At 38.6% G+C, this 19914-nt stretch overlaps 1 protein-coding gene across 20 annotated transcripts in view; it reads right to left on the bottom strand.

Moving 5' to 3' along the window:
- SLMAP (sarcolemma associated protein) overlaps positions 1-19133 on the bottom strand; it is a 143266-nt gene extending 124133 nt beyond the window's left edge. For all 20 annotated transcript variants that reach the window (XM_059390014.1, XM_059390023.1, XM_059390020.1 and 17 more), the window contains exon 1: positions 18569-19133. In XM_059390014.1, coding sequence (XP_059245997.1) covers positions 18569-18766 — 198 coding nt within the window. In that variant the 5' untranslated portion in view covers positions 18767-19133. The remainder of the gene's footprint in view (positions 1-18568) is intronic.
- Positions 19134-19914: the final 781 nt, after the last annotated feature.

Here is a 19914-nt window from a genome sequence, read left to right as displayed (position 1 = left end):
AAATAAATATACATTTGTAAAGTATTCAAAACACTTTCCAGCATATATTATGTAAAATTTAGCTATTTTTGTATTCATTCTCTGCTTCCCTCTCAGAGAAATACTTTATTATTCTATTACTATGCATGAAGTAACACACATATATGAATAAGTATCATGATTTCTAAGTTTTATATTAACTGGCATCATAACTGAAGTACTCCTTTGCAACTTGCTTTTTTCATTCAACATTTGGGAGATTCATCTGCATTGATATTCACAGCTGTTGTTTATTCATGTTCATCTCTGTACTGTATTCTACGATATAAATTAACAGAAGTATTTATTTACATATTCCTGTTGAGGGACGTTTAGATTACTTGCAGTTTTTTGGCATTATGGAAAGTAGTACTAAAAACTGCTTGAACATATCTCCTGATGCAGATATAAAAGTGTTTTTCTAGAGTATACACTTAGGTGAAGAACTTCTATGTCCTTAGGTATACACAGTTTAGCATATTAACAATGTCAACTTGTTTATCAAAATGGTTATATTAGAGCATTACATGCTTTCATTAAAAAAGAGAGGTCTTGGGGTACCCAGCTGGCTTAGTTGATGGAACATGTGATCTCTGATCTTGAGGTTGTGGATTCAAGCCCCATGTTTGGTGCAAAGAGTACTTAAATAAATAAATAAAATCTTAAAAAAAAAAAAGAAGGAGGAGAAGAGAGGTCTTAAATCAATAATCTAAGCTTCCAATTTAAGGAAGTGGAAAACAGATGAGGAGGATGTCTGGGTGGCTCAGTCAATTAAGTGTCTGCCTTTGGCTCAGGTCATGATCCCAAGAGCCCTGGGATTGAGCCCTGCTCAGCAGGGGAGTCTGTTTCTCCATCTCCTCCCCCCCCTTCCTTTCTCTTGTTCATTCTCTCTCTCAAATAAATAAAATCTTTAAAAAAGAGAAGGAAGGAAGGAAGGAAGGAGAAAGAAAGAAAGAAAACAGAAGAGGAAATTAAACCCAAAATTATGTGCAGAAAGAAGCACATAATAGGGGTGCCTGGATGCCTCAGTTGGTTAAGTATCTGCCTTCAGTCCAGGTCATATGTCAGGGTCCCAGGATCAAGCCCTACACCAGGCTCTGTGCTCAACGGGGAGTGTGTTTAGGGATTCCCTCTCCCCCTCTCCCTCTGCCCTTCCCCCTTCTCATGTTTTCTCTCTCTCTCTCTCAAATAAAAAATCTTTTTAAAAAATAAGGTAATGTTATGAATAATTTTATGCCAATAAACGCAAAAACTTAGATGAAACAAGCAAATTACTTGAAAGATACAAACTAGTAAAGTTAACTCTAGAAGAAATAAGTACCTTGAAAAGTCCTGTAGCTATCAAAGAAACTGAACTGATAGTTTAAAACTTTCCACACAAAAATTAATAAAATGCAAACAGACCTAAGTGGCTTCATTAGTGAAATCTACCAAGTATTTAAAACTTAATCCTTCATAAAACACATGTGCAAAAATCCTTGGCAAAATATAAACAAATCAAATCTAGCAGTACATTAAAAAAAAATACTGTGTAGGGGCACCTGGGTGGCTTAGTGGGTTAAGCCTCTGCCTTCAGCTCAGGTCATGGTCTCAGGGTCCTGGGATTGAGCCCTGCATCAGGCTCTCTGCTCAGCAGGGAGCCTACTTCCCCCTCTCTCTTGGCCTGCTGCTCTGCCTACTTGTGATCTCTCTGTCAAATAAATAAATAAAATCTTAAAAAAAAAAAAATACAGTGTAATCAAGTGGAGTTTATCCCAGGAATGTAAAGTTGGTTTAATATGCAAAAATCAATCACTGTAATTCATTAAAAAAAAAAAAAGCATGTGAGTTCCTATTGCTCTACTGTATCATCTACACTTGATATTAACCAACTTTTTAATGTTTATTTTTTTCAGTTATCTCCACACACAGCGTGGAGCTCCAACTCAAGACTGTGAGATCAAGAGTCTCTTGCCCTACAGACTGCGCCAGCCAGGCACTCAATATTATTCAACTTTTTTTTTTTTTTTTTAAGAGAGAGAGATTGAGAGAGAGCAAGCCAGCCCACGTGAGGAGGGGGTGTGCAGGGACAAAGGGAGAGAGAGAATCTTAAGCAGGCCCTATACCCAGCACACAGAGCCTGACTCGGGGCTCTGTCTCACAACCCTGAGATCATGACCTGAGCCAAAATTGAGAGTCAGATACTTTACTGACTGAGCCACCCAGGTGCCTCTATTCAATTTTTTTAAATGAGCATAAATGCTATCTGAAAGTGCAAGTTTATAGTTTCCCAGTTATGTTGAACATCTGGTATTAGTTTACTGGCCATTCTTCCTTCTTCTGTGAAATTCTTTTTTGCATCTTTTAGCCAATTTTTTCCCTTGGGTTGTATTTTTTATTAATTTGAACAAATCCTTTCTATATTCTGGACACTAATCCTTTGCAAGTCGTATGTTTTACAAATATCTTCCTCTAGTTGTTTTTCTTTTTTCATTTTTTCATTTCTTTTTTCTTTTTTTATTAATGAAAAAAGTAATTTTAACATATTTGAATTTACTAATCTTTTACTCCAATATGCACTTTTTGTGAATTCTTTATGTCCTTCCTTACCCCAAGGTCATAAAGAGATTCCATACTCTAAGAAGCTTAAAAAAAAAAAAAAAAAAAAGACAAATTTCTTAAGTTACTACTTCTATAATTCCTTTGGAGAAAAGCATTGTGTTGTCAGTTAGTTCAACTACCTCCTAAATATTAGGCTTTATATAGTTCTATGCTTCATATACTTTATATAGAAACAGGCCTATAACAAAATGCTCATTTCAGAAAACAATTCTCAAAATTTATAATTTACTAGCATCCCTAAGCCTCCATACTGTTACAACGACAAGGCAGTAATAATAAAAATTAGTAAAAGTAGGAAGGAATATTTACTAATTTCTATAACACAAACACTTAATATTTGAAAGTGCTTTTTAATCACTTTTTCACACATGAACAGTTTACCTATTGTTATATCAGCTTTCAAAATAGTTGCAGCTAAAACAAGGATAAAATTTTGATACAATTCTCAAATCAGGTCACTGGTGAGGGAAGTGGGAGGAAAGAATTATTAAAACCAAGTACAGTCCCAATAAACTTGTCTGATGCTTATCTGAAAACTGCCTCCACACAACTGGCAATTACCAAAACTCAGACTATGGTATCAATTTAAAATGCAAGGGACGCCTGGGTGGCTCAGTAGGTTAAACATCTGACTCTTGTTTTGGCTCAGGTCATGATCTCAGGATTGTGAGATGGAGCCCCATACTGGGCTCCAAGCTCAGCACAGAGTCTGCTTGAGATTCTTTCCATCTCCCTTTCCCTCTGCTCCTTTCCCCACTCACACCCTCTCCCAAATTAATTAATTAATTAATTAATTAACTCTTTAAAACTAGTAGTTCCACATAAGTTTTATGCTTTAAAACACATTTCTACTGAAATTCTGATATAGGGTCTATGATTTAACACCTGCCTCTGACTTAGATATTCATACGCCTTATTTTTTCTTTTTAACTTCCTTCACTGTTCATTCAAAATATTAAATCTATACTTCTGGCAATATCAGAAATGGTATTTAAATGAATTTATTCCAGAATTTAAAGTGACTGACAAGGGGCGCCTGGGTGGCTCAGTGGGTTAAGCCGCTGCCTTCGGCTCAGGTCATGATCTCAGGGTCCTGGGATCGAGTCCCGCATTGGGCTCTCTGCTCAGCGGAGAGCCTGCTTCCTCCTCTTTCTCTCTGCCCGCCTCTCTGCCTACTTGTGATCTCTGTCTGTCAAATAAATAAATAAAATCTTTAAAAAAAAATAAAAAATAAAGTGACTGACAAAAGAAATATGCCTTAAAATGATGCCACAGCACAATCTTCTCATGTGCTAAGAGAGAAACAATCTGGAAAATAAAACCCATACCTTGGAACCTTTAAATCTTGCCTACTCACTACATCCATGAATCCAATTTTCACTACTTTCTAATCACCCTATTATGAAGTCAGCATATTAAAGCACATGAGCATTTTATAATCCACTGTAAAACATATCAGTTTAGTTATTAGGATTATATGGATGGATTAAGGAAAAGTATGGCTTTTTCCAAAGTTACAAATCCAAGATTCTTAGCCCCCAGGTTTATGCTTCAATTTTTTTGTCCTATTGCCCCACCAACCTTTGTACCTCCACAGCCTTCCTGAAATAGAACCTCAGGTTCACCTCTATCATTTCATTTAAACTATCTGGTCAATCCAGTAGTAAGGCTCCTTAACATTCAACTCTCTTGGGACACCTGGGGGCTCATGTCTCCTGGGATCGAGTACCTCATCAGGCTCCTTGCTCAACTGAGAGCTTGCTTCTCCCTCTCTCCCTCTGCCTGCTGCTCCTCCTGCTTATGTGCTCTTTTGCTCGCTCTCTCTCTCTCTCTCCCTGACAAATAAATAAATAAAATAAAATATTAAAAAAAAAAAAACCCACCATACCACCTGTCTCCTATCTTTCTGAGCTTATGCCTTTTTATGTAGACCTTTATGCACCCAGGACATCTGTTATTTTCTACCTTAAATCTTTAAGATCTAGTTCAAGTCCCCCTTCCTTTTCCTTTTTTTTTTTTTTTTTTTAAAGATTTTATTCATTTATCTTACATAGAGTTGAGGGACAGAGAGCATGAGCAGGGAGGCGAAGGGACAGGGAGAAGCAGACTCCCTGCTGAGGAGAGATCCTGATTTAGGGCTTGATCCCAGAACCCTGGGATTATGACCTAAGGCAAGAGCAGATGCTTAACCAACTGAGCCACCCAGGTGCCCCCAAATCCCCCTTTCTTTTTTTTTTTTTTTTTAAATCCCCCTTTCTAAACAAGCCTTCTCTACCTTAATCACATAGAGCTCTTAATTCCATTTAGAACTTAATTCTTCCCAAATTGTTTATGGAAGTCAGTTTTGGCTTCCCAATTAAACTCTAAGCTCTTTGAAGACTGAAGTAACATCTTAATACCTTCATTATGTCCCAAGTTGCCTAATACAGGACATGCACTCTTTTACATATTACCTGATGACTGACTAGATTCTCATCATATTACTTAACTCAGCTCCTTCCATTTCAAATCTACAAGTAAGGCAAACCAAGTATGCTACTGATTTTTATTGTTTTTTTTTTAATTTTTATTGTTTTTAACAGGGAAACTCTACAAACGTGGTAGTACTGGATAATGGACATTAATTATAAGACTATTTAACTATTTTTTTTAAATATTTTATTTATTTGACAGAGAAAGACAGCAAGAGAGCACAAGCAGGGGGAGTGGCAGAGGGAGAGGGAGAAGCAGGTTCCCTGCTGAGCAGGAATTTTTTTTCCCACATCAGGTGCAATCCCAGGACCCCAGGATTCTGACCTGAGCCAAAGGCAGATGCTTAACCAGCTGAGCCACCCAGGCACCCCTATTTGAACTACTTTTATGCACAACAATTCTGACACTAAATGCACGATATCTTCCAACACCACTTCTCCAACTCTCCAATACAAGTTGGATGTCCTACAATTCCATCCTTACACTATCTACCTGGAATTAATGTCAGATTCCACAAGTTAAGGGCTTGGGCCAACAAGATTGTATCCACTTGAGATGCCAGTCAAAAACCCCAAGCTGTCACTGATACTTCCAACTAACTAGCTATAAATTCAGAGGATTCCTAATTCATGCCTCACTAAAACTCACTAAAATGACTCGAACTCAGAGAAGTGCTTTACTTACTATTATTGGTTTATTATGGAGGACACAACTCAGAACAGCCAAATGGAAGAGATGAACAGGACAAGGTCTGGTGGAAGGTGCTTCCATGCCCTCTCCCAGTGAACCAGCCCCCCGCACCTCATACTGTTCACCAAACCCAAAGGTCCCTGAATTTCAATGGTTAAGAGCTTTTACAGAGCTCAATCTGCAGCCCACACCCCCTTTCCTGGAGATTGTTAAGTGGGGCTGAAAGTTCTAATACTCTAATCACATGGTCTTTCTGGTGACCAGCCCCATCCTACTAGGACTCCCCCGCCACCAGTCATCTTATCAGCATACAAAAGACATTCATCATTCTGGAGATTGCAAGAGTGTTAGGAGTAGTACAGCAATAACCTGGGATAAAAAACGAATTTTTTTTAATTATATCACACTATTTCTTTAACACCTTAACTAGAGTTCCAAGGTTTCAAATAATTTAGTTACTTCAGGAGATTCTAAAGACAGACGTTTAAAGGAGAAAACTTCTTAACAATGAAAAAGCCCACTTACGGGAAAAAAGGCATACAGTCTTATTGTGCAAACATACCAAAGAAAATAAAGAAAAATTACAATAGTGACAAATTATTGAGTACTCATTCTGTGCCAGGCATTCTGATAACTGCTTTACAGAATCCTCATTCAATCTCTACAACAGTTCTATAAGGTGAACCCCACTATTAGCCTATTTTCACAGATGGGGGAAAGTGAAGCACAGAGACTCCCAAGGTCGCAAATCTGGCAAGCAGTGGAGCTACGATTCCAACTCAGGTAGTCCAGCTCCAGAATCTTTAACCTTTAGCCACAGGGCCTCCCCAACCCCTCTTGCCAACAGTACTCAACTACCTCAAAGATTTGATAGTTCTATTTTCCCCTCCCCAACTCCACTAACTTTGGGTTTGCATTTCCCAGAATACACCATTCTCTTAAAGGCTTTTCTGCCTCAAATACATACTGTTTGTTGCCTTGGGCTGGAATGTCCTGCGCACCAACCCTCAGCCCCCCTGTTTTTTAAGATTTTATTTTTAAGTAATCTGCCTCCAACATACAGCTCCAACTTACAACCCCAAGACTAACGCTCCACAAAATAAGCCAGCCTGGCACTCCTAGAATGCCCTGGTTTTTTTTTAATGCAGCTAGTAAAACCCTAATGACTCTTCAAACAGCAGCATTTTTTTTAAAAACAACTTTCTCTGTGAAGCCCTTTTCCTTCCTTCCACATTTTCTGTCCCCAATCCTGGGGGAAGGAATACTTCATTCCCTTAGCTACTTCGAAACAGCGATTCACAGATACTTCTATTGTCGGACTTATTTGTGTTATAATTCTATTTTTCAGTACTACCTATTAGGCATTATACCACAATGCAAGCATATGACACTCAGACACTTGTTAAAGAGTAGGAATGCATAATGGTCCAAGTTTAAGTTCAACTTTTTTTGTTTGTTTGTTTGTTTTTGTATTTCCTGGGTTTATTTCTCTTTGTTCCAAGCCCTAAGCATCATCCTACTTCATTCTACCTCCATGGCCTGCACAGTTTCCTCAAGCGGTTACAGGGTCAGTGGCTTCACTGTCCAGGACAGGACAGCTGTGGTCCCAGGGGCAAAGCTGTACTGGCTGGGCCTTCATGTTTGCCTGGAACCAGTCCTCCAGTACCGCCAGGGCAGTGTCCTGGCCGGAACCCAGTGCTGCGAAGGGCAGAGGGCTGTAAGAGCCGTGAGGGTGCACGCTGTAGATCCGCAGTCTGGTTAAGTCTACTCCGCCCACTATCAGCCTTAAGTTCAACTTTTAAGTGAACATATTTTTCTAGTCAACACAACATGATTCGTTCTAATATTTTACTACCCTCTATGTGCCTACATACCCAAAAGAGTCACTGGTGACACCCCCCATGTTTATTACACCATTATTTATATTTATAGCCAAGATACAGAAGCAACCCAAGTGTCCACTGACAGATGAATGGATAAAGAAGATGTAGTGCATATATGCGTGTGTGTGTGCTTGTGTGTATATACATATGTACATCACACAGGGATATTACTCAGCCATTAAAAAAAAGAACGAGTTTTTGCCATCTGTGACAACATGGATAGGTCTAGAGGGTATTATGCTAAGTGAAATAAGCCAGATAGAAAAAGACAAATACTCTATGATTCCACTTACTTGTGGAATCTAAAAAAACAAATGAATAAACATACAAAAAGCAGAAACAGACCCATAAATACAGAGAATAAACTGATGCTGCCAGAGAGGAGGAATGTGGAGGGACGGACAAAATGTTGAAGAGGAGTGGTAGATACATACAGCCTTCCAGTTACGGAATCAAGAAGTCATGTGGCTAAAAGACATAGCAAAGGGAACATAGTCAACAGTACTATAATAGTACTGCATGGTGACAGATGGTAGCTACACTTGTGGTGAGTATAACATGATGCATAAAGCGGTACAATTACTATGTTGTACACCGGAAACTAATGTAACACTGTGTGTCAACTATACTCCAATTAAAAAATAAAAGATTCACTCCTGAATAAAATTATTATCTTAAACTCCCCGGGTTTAGATTGGGGCTTTTCAAATGTATCTTTCCATAATTTCCCAACTCCCACATTAAGTCCTTGGCACTAAAGCTTCTCAGTAGTATCAAAATTGTGCCTGTTAACAAACATTTCAATATTAGGAACACACTCTCCATCTACTAGTTTTTAGAACAAACATCTAACAAATAAGATACACTAAGCAAGTAGTGACAAATATTAAGATACATGGTACTTCAAAAGTGGCTCTGCTAATCTCACCCACATTTGAACAGTTGTTCTGCACTCTTCTACTTCCTACACCCTAATCTGCTTTCACTAAGCTATTACTCCATCTAACATTCTTTTTTTTAGAAAAGCTTTTTTAAGATATAATTGACATGCCATACAATTCACTGATTTAAAGTGTACATTTCAGACTGGTGCAACCATCACAATCAATTTTATAACATTTTCATCACCTCAAAAAGAAACCATACCTATTTACCAGTCACTCCTTATATTAGTCAAGGTTCTTCAGAGAAGCAGGACCAATAGGATATGTGTATATATACAAAGAGAGATTTATTTTAAGGAATTGGTTCACATGACTGTGTAGACTGTCAGGTCTGAAATCTGCAGGGCAGAACAGCAGGTTAGAGACACAGTTTGGAGGTACTCTTGCAGTCTTGAGTATGATGGTTCTATAACGATAGAATTCCTTCAGAGGAACCTCAGTTTTTTCTCTTAAGGGCTTCAACTAACAGAATGAGGCCCACCCACATTCTGAAGGGTAATCTGCCTTTTCAATGTCTACTGATTTAAATGTTAATCACGTTTTACTTTATTTTATTTATTTATTGTAAGAGAGAGAGAGGTAGAGATAGAGCACAAGCGGGGGTGTGGGGGATGTGCAGAGGGAGAGGGAGAAGCAGACTCCCCACTGAGCAGGGAGCCAGCCCAGGGGCTTGATCCAAGGATCCTGAGATCATGACCTGAGATGAAGGCAGCTGCTTAACTCACTGAGGCACTCAAGCACTCCAATGTTAATCGCATTTAAAAATTCCTTCAAAGCAACATCTAAACTGGCATTTGACCAAAAACTGGCTACTATAGCCTAGCCAAATTGTCATATAAAATTAACCATCACACTCCCTGTTACTCCCAAACCCTGGAAACCACTAATCTACTTATTCTCTATGGATTTGCTTATCCTACACATTTCATACAAACAGAATTATACAACATGTGGCTTCTTTCACTTAGCATAGTGCTGCCAAGGTTCATCCATGCTGTAGTATATATAAGTACTTAATTCCTTTTTATTGCTGAAAAATATTCCATTATAAGGTAAACCACAATTTATCCATTCATTAGTTGATGGTAAATTTGGGTTCTTTCCACTTTTTTTTTATTATTATAAATAATGCTACCATGAACATTAAAACATCTAGGTTTTTGTATGGACATATGCTTTCATTTCTCTTGGGTATATATCTAGAATTGCTAGGTTATATAATAACTCTGTAACATTCCTTTTCACCAAGCAAACTGAAACAATTCAGAACTACAAATTCTGTCTTTCTACAAGCATAACTGCCATAGCTATACTGGTAACATATAAGCATGATCTTATTTTCTATCCCTGGATTTTTGAAATGTAAGGAACTTTATAACTAGTATCTAATAGCATTAAATTCAGTTAGTATTTCAATAAACAATTAAAAAAACAAAATAGTCATTTTTTTTCTACATTAGATTTACATATGGGGGGGGTCATACATACATATATATACATTCTATTTAAAACAGAACCTCCGGGCGCCTGGGTGGCTCAGTGGGTTAGGCCGCTGCCTTCGGCTCAGGTCATGATCTCAGGGTCCTGGGATCGAGTCCCGCATCGGGCTCTCTGCTCAGCGGGGAGCCTGCTTCCCTCTCTCTCTCTCTCTCTGCCTGCCTCTCCATCTACTTGTGATTTCTCTCTGTCAAATAAATAAATAAAATCTTTAAAAAAAAAATAAAAATAAAAAAATAAAACAGAACCTCCAAACATACTAAACTCAGAAATTATCAGAAATATATGAATTTTTCATATATTATAGTATCTGAATAGTGATTCTCCGATATCTTTTCATGTAAAGAGCTGTTTTTATTCTACTTGTAAAATGTTAAGTGACTAATAAATACAGTTTCAGGAACTAATCTTCAATTAAAACTCTAAAATATCTTAGAGTTAATAGATAATAAATAAATTTTTTCTATTTCTTTTTCTTTCTTTTTTTTTTTTTAAGACTTTATTCCTTTATTTGACAGACAGGGATCACAAGTAGGCAGAGAGACAGGCAGAGAGAGGGAGGAAGCAGGCTCCCTGCTGAGCAGAGAGCCTGATGCGGGGCTCAATCCCAGAACCCTGCAATCATGACCTGAGCCTCCGAAGGCAGAGGCTTAATCCACTGAGCCACCCAGGCGCCCCACAAGGTTTCTATTTCAATGCATTTTTTCTTCTGATACACTTTTCAGTAACAGGTTAGTGATTAGATTAATAATGACTAAGAATGCTTAGGTAGCAAAAAAAAGAGTGGTCAAAAGTGTACATTCTGCAATTAGATGACTGGAATTTGAATCCTGACTCCACCACCATCTTTGTTATGCTGAAATTCCTTCACCTCTCTGAACTCAGTCTTCTTACCTGTAAACAGGACAATAACTATCTACTTCAAAAATTTGTTGTGATGATTAAATGATATAATTTTAGAGCAGTCTGAATACTGGTCAGAACTCAAATATTGACATATTTCAGAGAAGCTTACCACAATTCACCTGGTATCATCAGCTAAAAAGTTCATTTTAAATTATGATCCAATCACTTACCAAAAAAAGTAACAACAAAACACTATGTTTCTTGATCTACACACCCAAGTAAGGAAACAGAAAAATTTTTGAAAATTACTTACCAAATTAATAACAACAGTTACTTCTGGAATAGGGGAAGAGAAAGAGAGGTAACTATGTTCAGGAGAACATACATATTCTCTATATAATTCCTTATTGCTTGAATTTTTGAGAATGTATTCCTACTATTTGTGTAAATAAAAAATAACAGCTTAAAGGTCCATATTGGAAATTCATTTCTGCTTGGCTCACATCTAGAACAAGTCAGTAGTTATAAATGCAGATAAAACTATAAACCTATAAGTACTGACATATCCTTAACACAAATAAATAAGGAAACATTTCTTACATCTTTAAATTCAAATCTAACCCAAACTGTATTTGACAAAGGATACAGTATTAATCACCAAAAACATCCACGTTTTCAAGTGCCTACAAAAACTTTTTAAACTTTTCAAATTACACCTATCTGCTATTCTCTTTATTTTTTTAAAACAGATTTTATTTATGAATCCATTTGAGAGAGAAAGAGAGAGGGAGCACATAGGATGAGGAGCAGAGGAGAGGGACACGAGGACTCCACACCAAGCTTAGAATCCAATGCAGGACTCGAGGCTCAATCTCACCACCTGGAGATCATGACCTGAGGGGAAACCAAGAGCCTGAGGCTTAACCAAAGGAGCCACCGAGGCGCCTCACAGGTATTCTCTTTGAAGGATAAAAAATTTACATGGGAGGCTAGTTTTTCCAAGGCTGTTTCATTCATTTGCATAAACACCCAAATCTGAATCAGTTGCCTGAATGCAAGCCTAAGGAAAAATATATTTATTGCTGGAAGTATTAGAAGTATGTTTTTAAAAATGCTAGTTGACTCAGAGAAATAATTAACTCAGGTTCTTACAGAATTTGGAAGTCTGTCACATGATAAGCATTTTAGCTATGCACCCAGAAAATAATAGCTTAGATTATCTTTCAAGAGAGCAAAAGACAGATTTTCATTACAGTAACTGTTCAGTCCATACTAAGATAGTTTAGAATAAAAGTCTAACAGTGGCTTTCATTTCAAGGGGGAAAAAATCTAGATTTTGGTCCCAACTCCCACTGTTACTAATAGATGACCCTGTACAAATAACCTCTAAACATCCAACTCCTTTTGGATAAAAGGCATCCAGCCTTTAGCTGCTTTATGTACCTCCTAAGAGTGTTATACAGATCAAGTGAAATAAGAAAGTACTCTGACTGTAAAACCCTTAAAAGTATTATTTTGCATGAGAATGGATATATATATGTAATGGCTCAAAATTAATGTCACCAAACACAAGATTTTCTACTGTCCCAAAATGCTTAGCAAACTGTCATGCACACTGCAAATTCTCAGTAAGTAATGATTTTTACAAAGACTACCTATTGGTAATTGAGTCCATGATCTCAAATTAAGGACTAACTCAAATGACCTTCTGCCCTTTGACCCTAATCAGGGTTGTAGAAGTACAGACAGCTCTATTGTTCACATTTCACTCATTCAAACATTTATGTAGTGCCTATCCTCTTGTTCTCAAGAGCTCACATCTGGCAGGGCAAGCACATTTGCATTATAGTTATTTTGTTGTCTGTGTCCCATAATGAAATTATATACAAAGTTCTATGGGAGTATAAAGGAAGAAGCTATCAATTCTTTAGTTAGTGGGAGTTAAGGAAGGCTTCACATTGAAACTGGGCCTCAAGGGATGAAGGGGAAAGGTCATTGTGGAAGACAAAACAGCAAAAAAGGCACTTGTTCTAGGAACAGAGAGCACTGTCACACAGCTACTGCATAGTTTGGGGCAAAGGAAAAAAAAAGAGTAATAGAAGATGGAGCTGGAAAAAAGGGAAATAAGAGATAGATTTTGAAGGGGTTTGTACATCGTGTTAAAAATTAATGGGGAAATAACCAAGATTTCTGGGCAAACAGGTAAACTGTTCATTTACTCATAGTGGCAACGAGAGAAGTTTGCACAGAAGACTCCTTAGAATATTTCCATAGCTAACAAATGCCATCATTTTTCTTGATTCAAGTAAGTGACATACATAAAGAACCAATCTCACAGTCTTTTCACTTAAAAGTCTAAATGACAGACACTCTCCTTCCTATTTACCGCAGAGAATAGATATTAAGCTCTAACATAAATACCACTTGAGAAAACCAAATAGAAGCCTAAGAAGGCAAAGAGTAAATTCAACTTAAGGAGAAAAGTCAAATATCTAAGCGGGAAAAAAAAGGTTTTAAGTATATACACCACCTACATTTTTTAACTTGAATAGGTAAAATATTTCATTAATCTTCCACTATTGTGAAAAATATGAAATAAATCTGTGCTTTGGATATACAATCTGGCTTTCTGAACATGTTTATATCAATGTGCCTCAAACATAACATTTTTCAATTATATTACTTTGTCACAAAAACCAACACCTCTTAATGACATTTTTACTTCTATCAACAACAACAAAAAATTGGTAAAACAATACACAAATAAATAAAATCAATGATCTGCTATTCTCCCAAAAGCTGAGGCCAGGATCTTTGTTGTCTTGTTTAGATATGGAGAAGAAGAAAAAAGAAACTATCTTGACTGACAAATTCTGAAGATTCTTCCTTTGCAATGACTTCCTTGCAATGTGACATATCATTCCTGCTTTCATGCCTTTAGTTCAGGAACTCTTCCCACCAAAACTCCTTCCCCTGACTAACTCTATTTACATCTGCCTTATTTTAAAAGTCCTAAGATCTAGCTTAAATTGTATCCTATCTATGAATCATCCCTAAAATCTCCAATACTTACAGAACCTCTCTTTTTGCTGAAGTCCTAATTAGCAAGTTAATATACTTGTAATTTTTACCTTCTAGCATTTAATCATTTTTATTTCTACTGTGAATATGGTCAATGCCCTGACAAAACCATATCAGATCTAAACTGTTACAAAGCCTTGCTATAGCAGAGTAGTTAAGAGCTTCGGTTCTAGACACTAGAGTCAAAAGTCAGAATACCGACATTCAAATCCCAACTCTACCATTTATTAGCTATGTGAACTTGGGCAAGTTAATCTAATCTTTCTGTGCCTTAATTTCCTTATGGGTTAATGTGGGGAAAATAAGCAGTTATCTTAAATAGTTATTTAAGGATTAATTAACATGTAAAGCATTTAGAACTGAGTATGGTACATAGTTAGCGTACAAGTATTAATTAAGCTGTTTCCATTTGTCCTTGCTCCAGGCCTCCCTACATATTGTTGTCATATCACTTTTAATTGGTGGTTCTGTTATGTCAGTGCCCTGCAGAGAACTTTCCCTGGCCTTCCACAGTACATGGGTCGATGCCCTTAGTTTGTTAATCAAGGCACTCCACACTATCTCCTCAGCTTTAGCTACTCAGAAACAGACAAATAAGGCAGACACCCTCTCTTCCATGATCTGACAACTACTTATAAAAGAGAAACAAACATAAAAATGTCACACAAAATGGATGTTCACACATAGCTACTCTCCAAAAAACTTTTCCAATCCAACAAAATCAATTTCATGAGTGACTAGAAGATGTCAAACTCATTCAAAATTACCTGCTTTTGTCTGTTTTATTCTACTTTCATCCACCCAAAACACACAAAAACCATGCCAAAATGACAGCTTTTCTTAAGATGTACCTATCCACCCCTGTTGTAAAGTCTAATTCAAACACCATCACCCTTGCCGTTTAAACTTAATACTATCTTATCTTAATCACTTGTTTTTATAAATATATAAATATATATATATATGTGTGTATATATATATGTATATATATATATATATATTTTTTTTTTTTTTTTAAAGAGGTTGAGAGAGAGCATGAGCTGGGGGAGAAGCAGGTGGAGAGAGAGAAACAGACTCCCCACTGAGCAGGGAGCCCGCAACAGGGCTCTAACCTCAGACCCTAGTATCACAGAAGGCAGACACTTAACAGACAGGCACCCTTCTCAATGAACTGTTATTAAGGTGTACAGTCACCCTCTGTATCCAAAATATAAGCTTCTACAAAGAATAACAATTTCTAACCAGTTCTTGTTTTCTTCCCTCTCACCACTGTGCCCTCCACTAAAACAGATCATGATAGAACAGGTGCTCAAAAATATGCATTGAATTTAAGTAAGAAAAAGTGAAACTGGAAGTAGAATACTACTATCACTTATTACTAAGTAAACTACAGTTAAGAGTGCAAATAGACTACTGTATCAACCATTAGACTATCTATCACCTGTCCAGAGACTCAAATCAAGTGGGACCATCCAAATCAGAAGGAGGCAGTCCACTCACTACCCCTTCTATGAAACCACCATATGGGTAGATTTGCTTGTTCAGTGGTAACTTGGTCAAAAGAAGGATTAATAACCATTCTATTATATGCCATCTAATTTGAAGAGCTTGACTTCCAAGAGAAGTGAAGGATGATACACAGGGTCAGCACCCAAGCGGGGCAGTAACAGACTGCTAAAATCCTGAGTAGATGATTTGGGAAAGTTTATTAAATTCCACTTTATGGCAAACCTGTCACCCTCCAACCTGCAGGTTTTTAGTACCCATAAGGCATTCCACAAACTTAGCATTAAAAAGTGTCACCTAGACTCCATGTGCCTATGTTTTGCAGATTTTCTACAATGAATATGTATTACTTGGATAATCAGAAAGTTTCAAGTGTTTATTACCTCTTCCAGCTTTTAATGGGTCACCTATAATGGCCAGTGCAGAATGAAAAAAATCACAAGGTAAAAGTCAACCAAAGGTTATATATCACTCTAATTATCCACCTCCCAGAGAAAGTGCCAATTTGAACAAAGTTCTCAGTTTTGTATGTTCAATTTAAAAGATTACTTCTACATATGCCATCACATGAAAGAAAAAACAATTCTCATTACCTTCCTAGGATTCCATAGCATACAGAAATTGCAAAGAGCTGCCTAGATGGTTTGATTTTCCCCCCACCTCAAACACCCTCCGCACTAAGGACTAGGCCCTTAATAAGGGCCACAAACAGGGTGTGAAGTAATGATCATATCAATCCACAAAACAATAGTAGGTGGCACTATTATTCCCAGAAGAGAAAACTAAGGCTTAGAGATGAGATGTTTGAAAAATAAAAACCTGCCTGAGGTGATGCTTATAGAAGGAGGGGATTATGGTATTGTATAAAGGAATTTGCTGGGAATATATATTAGGCTCAGTGACTTAATTTTATGAGATAATTATAGCAGAAATCCTCAAACTGGAAATTTCACACATAGAAAACAGTAAGTGATATTTGGTCAAACTGTGGGTTTTCTTTGGAATTGTGTACCTCAGGGTATCTGGCACATAATAGGTGCTCAATAAAACCCTGTCTGCTCAAACCTAAGTTTTTAAACAATTTTATTCCTAAAATAATTTGATCACATGGCAAAATCTGACAGGTTATTTGTTTTAACTAAATTAGGCTGTGCAGTAATCAATAATTATATCTATACCTAAAGTAATGGCCTCATACCCTGTTCTTAGCTAAAGCAGGAAAAAAGTGAAAGTGGTGGAAATAAGCTGTGTCTCTTTTAAAGATAAGTTTTTCTAATTACAAATTCCACTCAATTTTAACATGTCTGCTCAATTTACACAATACTCACTATGGATCTAGACTTAGCCATCTCAAAATAATCTACTGTGGGGGTTTTAGTATAGCCATGAAAAGCACTGCTCATGTAATCACTATTTTTTAAATAAGTAAAAAAACCTGAGTCTCTTTTGAGTAGCGTACCAAAGTAAAGCAGGTGCCTTTGCGGATTATGTACTTTAAGCAAACCTGTTATTTGACTAAGTTGGACCTTAGCTTAGACAAAAAGGTCAAAGCTGGTTGAATTAAGGCACTGGCAGTTAACTGATGTTTGAATTTGATAGCTGGAAAGATGAGTTCCATGAATATTCACTTTAAATGATTATGGGTAATCTATGAAGTCTTTCAGACACCCAAACTTCAGTTTCTACAGAGAAAGAAAAAGGGTCTGTTCCATAGGTAAATGAACATCTGGTGTTATACAGAAAAATTAACATCTTTTTCAGTTCACATCCTACACACAGAGTAAGACATAGGTATTATGCAAGCACAATCTCTTCCTCCTTTCTTTGAAAAATGATTTATATAATAATTCCTTAATTCTGTAGCAACAGAGTATTGCTTTCTCTTTTTTTTTGAAGCTCAAGTGTCTTTCATTTCAAAATACTACCATTGGAAACTTAAATTCTTCTTTTAAAAAAAATTTCATCATTTAACTCGGGAAGAGGAAGCAAAAAGTCAGGAGGTGAAGCCCAAGGTATTTCTATTAGTCTTACATAACTTAATCTAAGTCGGAACCGATTCAGTATCTCAAAAGCACAAAAATGAGTTCTTCAGTATATTCTTCACACAGATTAAGTATTAAAAATTGAAAGGGTCTTATTTGACTTTTTCTTGTATTCTTAAAATATAAGCACCCACAAGTATAGTAAATTAGGGTGCCAACATAAAAATGCAAAAAGGATCACACTTAAAGAGCATTAAATTCATCCTATCACATCTATAGAGGTAATGCAATATTTGATAGAACTGGATATAACTTCAGAAAGTAAATTAATTTCATAACACTGATTTTTAAATATCACCTTTACAAGTATGCATTAAGTACTTTTAGTAAGTTCTTGCAATGAACACCAAAAATGATTTTCAAAAGCAATACATGTATGTTCACCCAACTTGCAAACAAAACTCTCAAAATGTAAAGCTACAGTTGTTCATGATTAATGAAACTGGCTTTGAAAATTGCAAATTACTCCTTATCAAATATTTCAAAAATGTTAATTTACACAAACAACCGTCCTTACTAGAAAGACCATGATCTGAACTCAGCTAAAAGCTGTACTAACTCCATTTCACCCCTGAGACACCTGAGCCCCAGTGTAATACTGGCCACAGATTCCCTGCATTGCTTTGGGAACTGCCGCTTGCTTATTCAAACACTGAACGGCAAATTCACCTTTCTAAAAAGATTGAAGCAAAAAGCCAAGTTTCACTATCTAGTTTTCTGAAATGAATGAGAGTTTGGGATTTCACTGGGAATGACCACATTATCAAGATGCCATCGCCCTCCCGAGGCATTTAATTACAATACCTTCTCTGTTTTCCATTCAACCACCTCAACTAAACTTCCAGTAAAACCAAATACCCAAAAAGTTGGTTCCATGGCCTTGCTCAAAGTCTCCTCTGGGTGCAAAAGCTGGGATCCTGCATACATTATGCAAAAAGGGCAAAGGGAAATGAGAAGTAAAGATTGTTAGATAATGTGGTGACATTACCTTGCCCGTCTTGTGATCAAACCAGACGAGAGCATGATTCCTTGACAGCACTTTGCAATCAAAGGTAGCATTATTCTGCGCTGGTCGACAGCGGGCCACGGAGCGGCCGATTTTAATGGGTTCGTCCAGGTAGACATGGCGCTCCTGAAATGGGTGCGAGTTCGGGCGGCAAGTGAAGATGGCCAAGGCTGACGGCATCGAGGACAGACTGGGGGTGTCTCTCCTACCAAAGGACAAAGAGGAGTTCCACCGGATCCGGACTGCCCTTCACAAGCCTATGCCCCTATCCCCCCCAAAATTTTAAATTAAAACAAACTGCGCATTGTCCAAGCATAACCAGTGAACATCAACAACTCTTCACTTGAGTGGGAAGACAAGCCAGCGCAATCCCCATCACCTCCTTTAAAACCCAGCAGCGCCCTGATCGCAAAAAGTCCCCAACTGGCAGCTTTCAGTCCATCTTCTTCCCTGGGAAGAAAAGCCTCAAACATCGGACAGCTTCGGCTAAGAAAACTCCTGGAAGACAGTTTGGGGGCTGGAGGTATCCAAGCAGATGAGTCACACACCAATTCTTGTGTTTTGTTTGGGATCGCAGCCGCTTTCCCCCCCTCGGTGGCGGAAATGTTGCAGCACTGCAGCATGAAGGAAGGGTCGGTTCGGTGCGGCCAGGAAGGTCCTTTCGGGCCGAAGGAAGGTGTCGCCGAGCACCTCTGGGCACCCACCGCCCGTCCTTGAGGGCCTCGGGAGTGGAAGGGCAGAGTCGTGGGGGTCTAGACCGCCAGCGGGACAGTCTGCATTGCTCTTGCTGCGCGGAGGCCGCCCGGGAGGTGGCACGGGGTCCCTGGCACGAGCCGAGACGGCGGTGGCTGGGGTCCTTGGCGCGAGGAGTAGGGGGACAGGCAGAGGCGCGGGCAGCGGCCGAGGCGGGACTCCCGGGCACCTGGCGGGCGTCCCCGCGCCCAGGGCGGAGATCCGGCTCGGCAGGCCGGTGCGGACAGAGCGAGGCGCAACCCCGCGGAGGCTCAGGGGTCTCGGCCCGCAGGAAGTTGGTCCCTGAACGCCTCAGCTCCTGGCTGCTGCTCAGCACACCGGCCGCCTTCTTTCAGGGTCGCCCCCGCGAGGGTCGCATCTCAGGGACGACAGCCGCAGCTCCCAGCGGACGAGGAGGTGGGGGAGGGAGGCTGGCCCGGAGATTAGGGGAGAGGCCTGGAGGCCCCGGGCTGGGTCCGCCGCAGCCTCCACCACTCGCGGCTGGTGGGACACGCTCAGGCTGTGCCCGACAAGGCAGGAAACTTTCCGACCTGGTGGGGAAAACATCAAAACAAACGGCCGTCAGGCGCCGGTGC

Source organism: Mustela nigripes, chromosome 2, assembly GCF_022355385.1.
Source record: "Mustela nigripes isolate SB6536 chromosome 2, MUSNIG.SB6536, whole genome shotgun sequence".
In the NCBI taxonomy this organism is placed as follows: domain Eukaryota; kingdom Metazoa; phylum Chordata; class Mammalia; order Carnivora; family Mustelidae; genus Mustela; species Mustela nigripes.
This window is presented reverse-complemented; position numbering and strand designations above follow the sequence as displayed.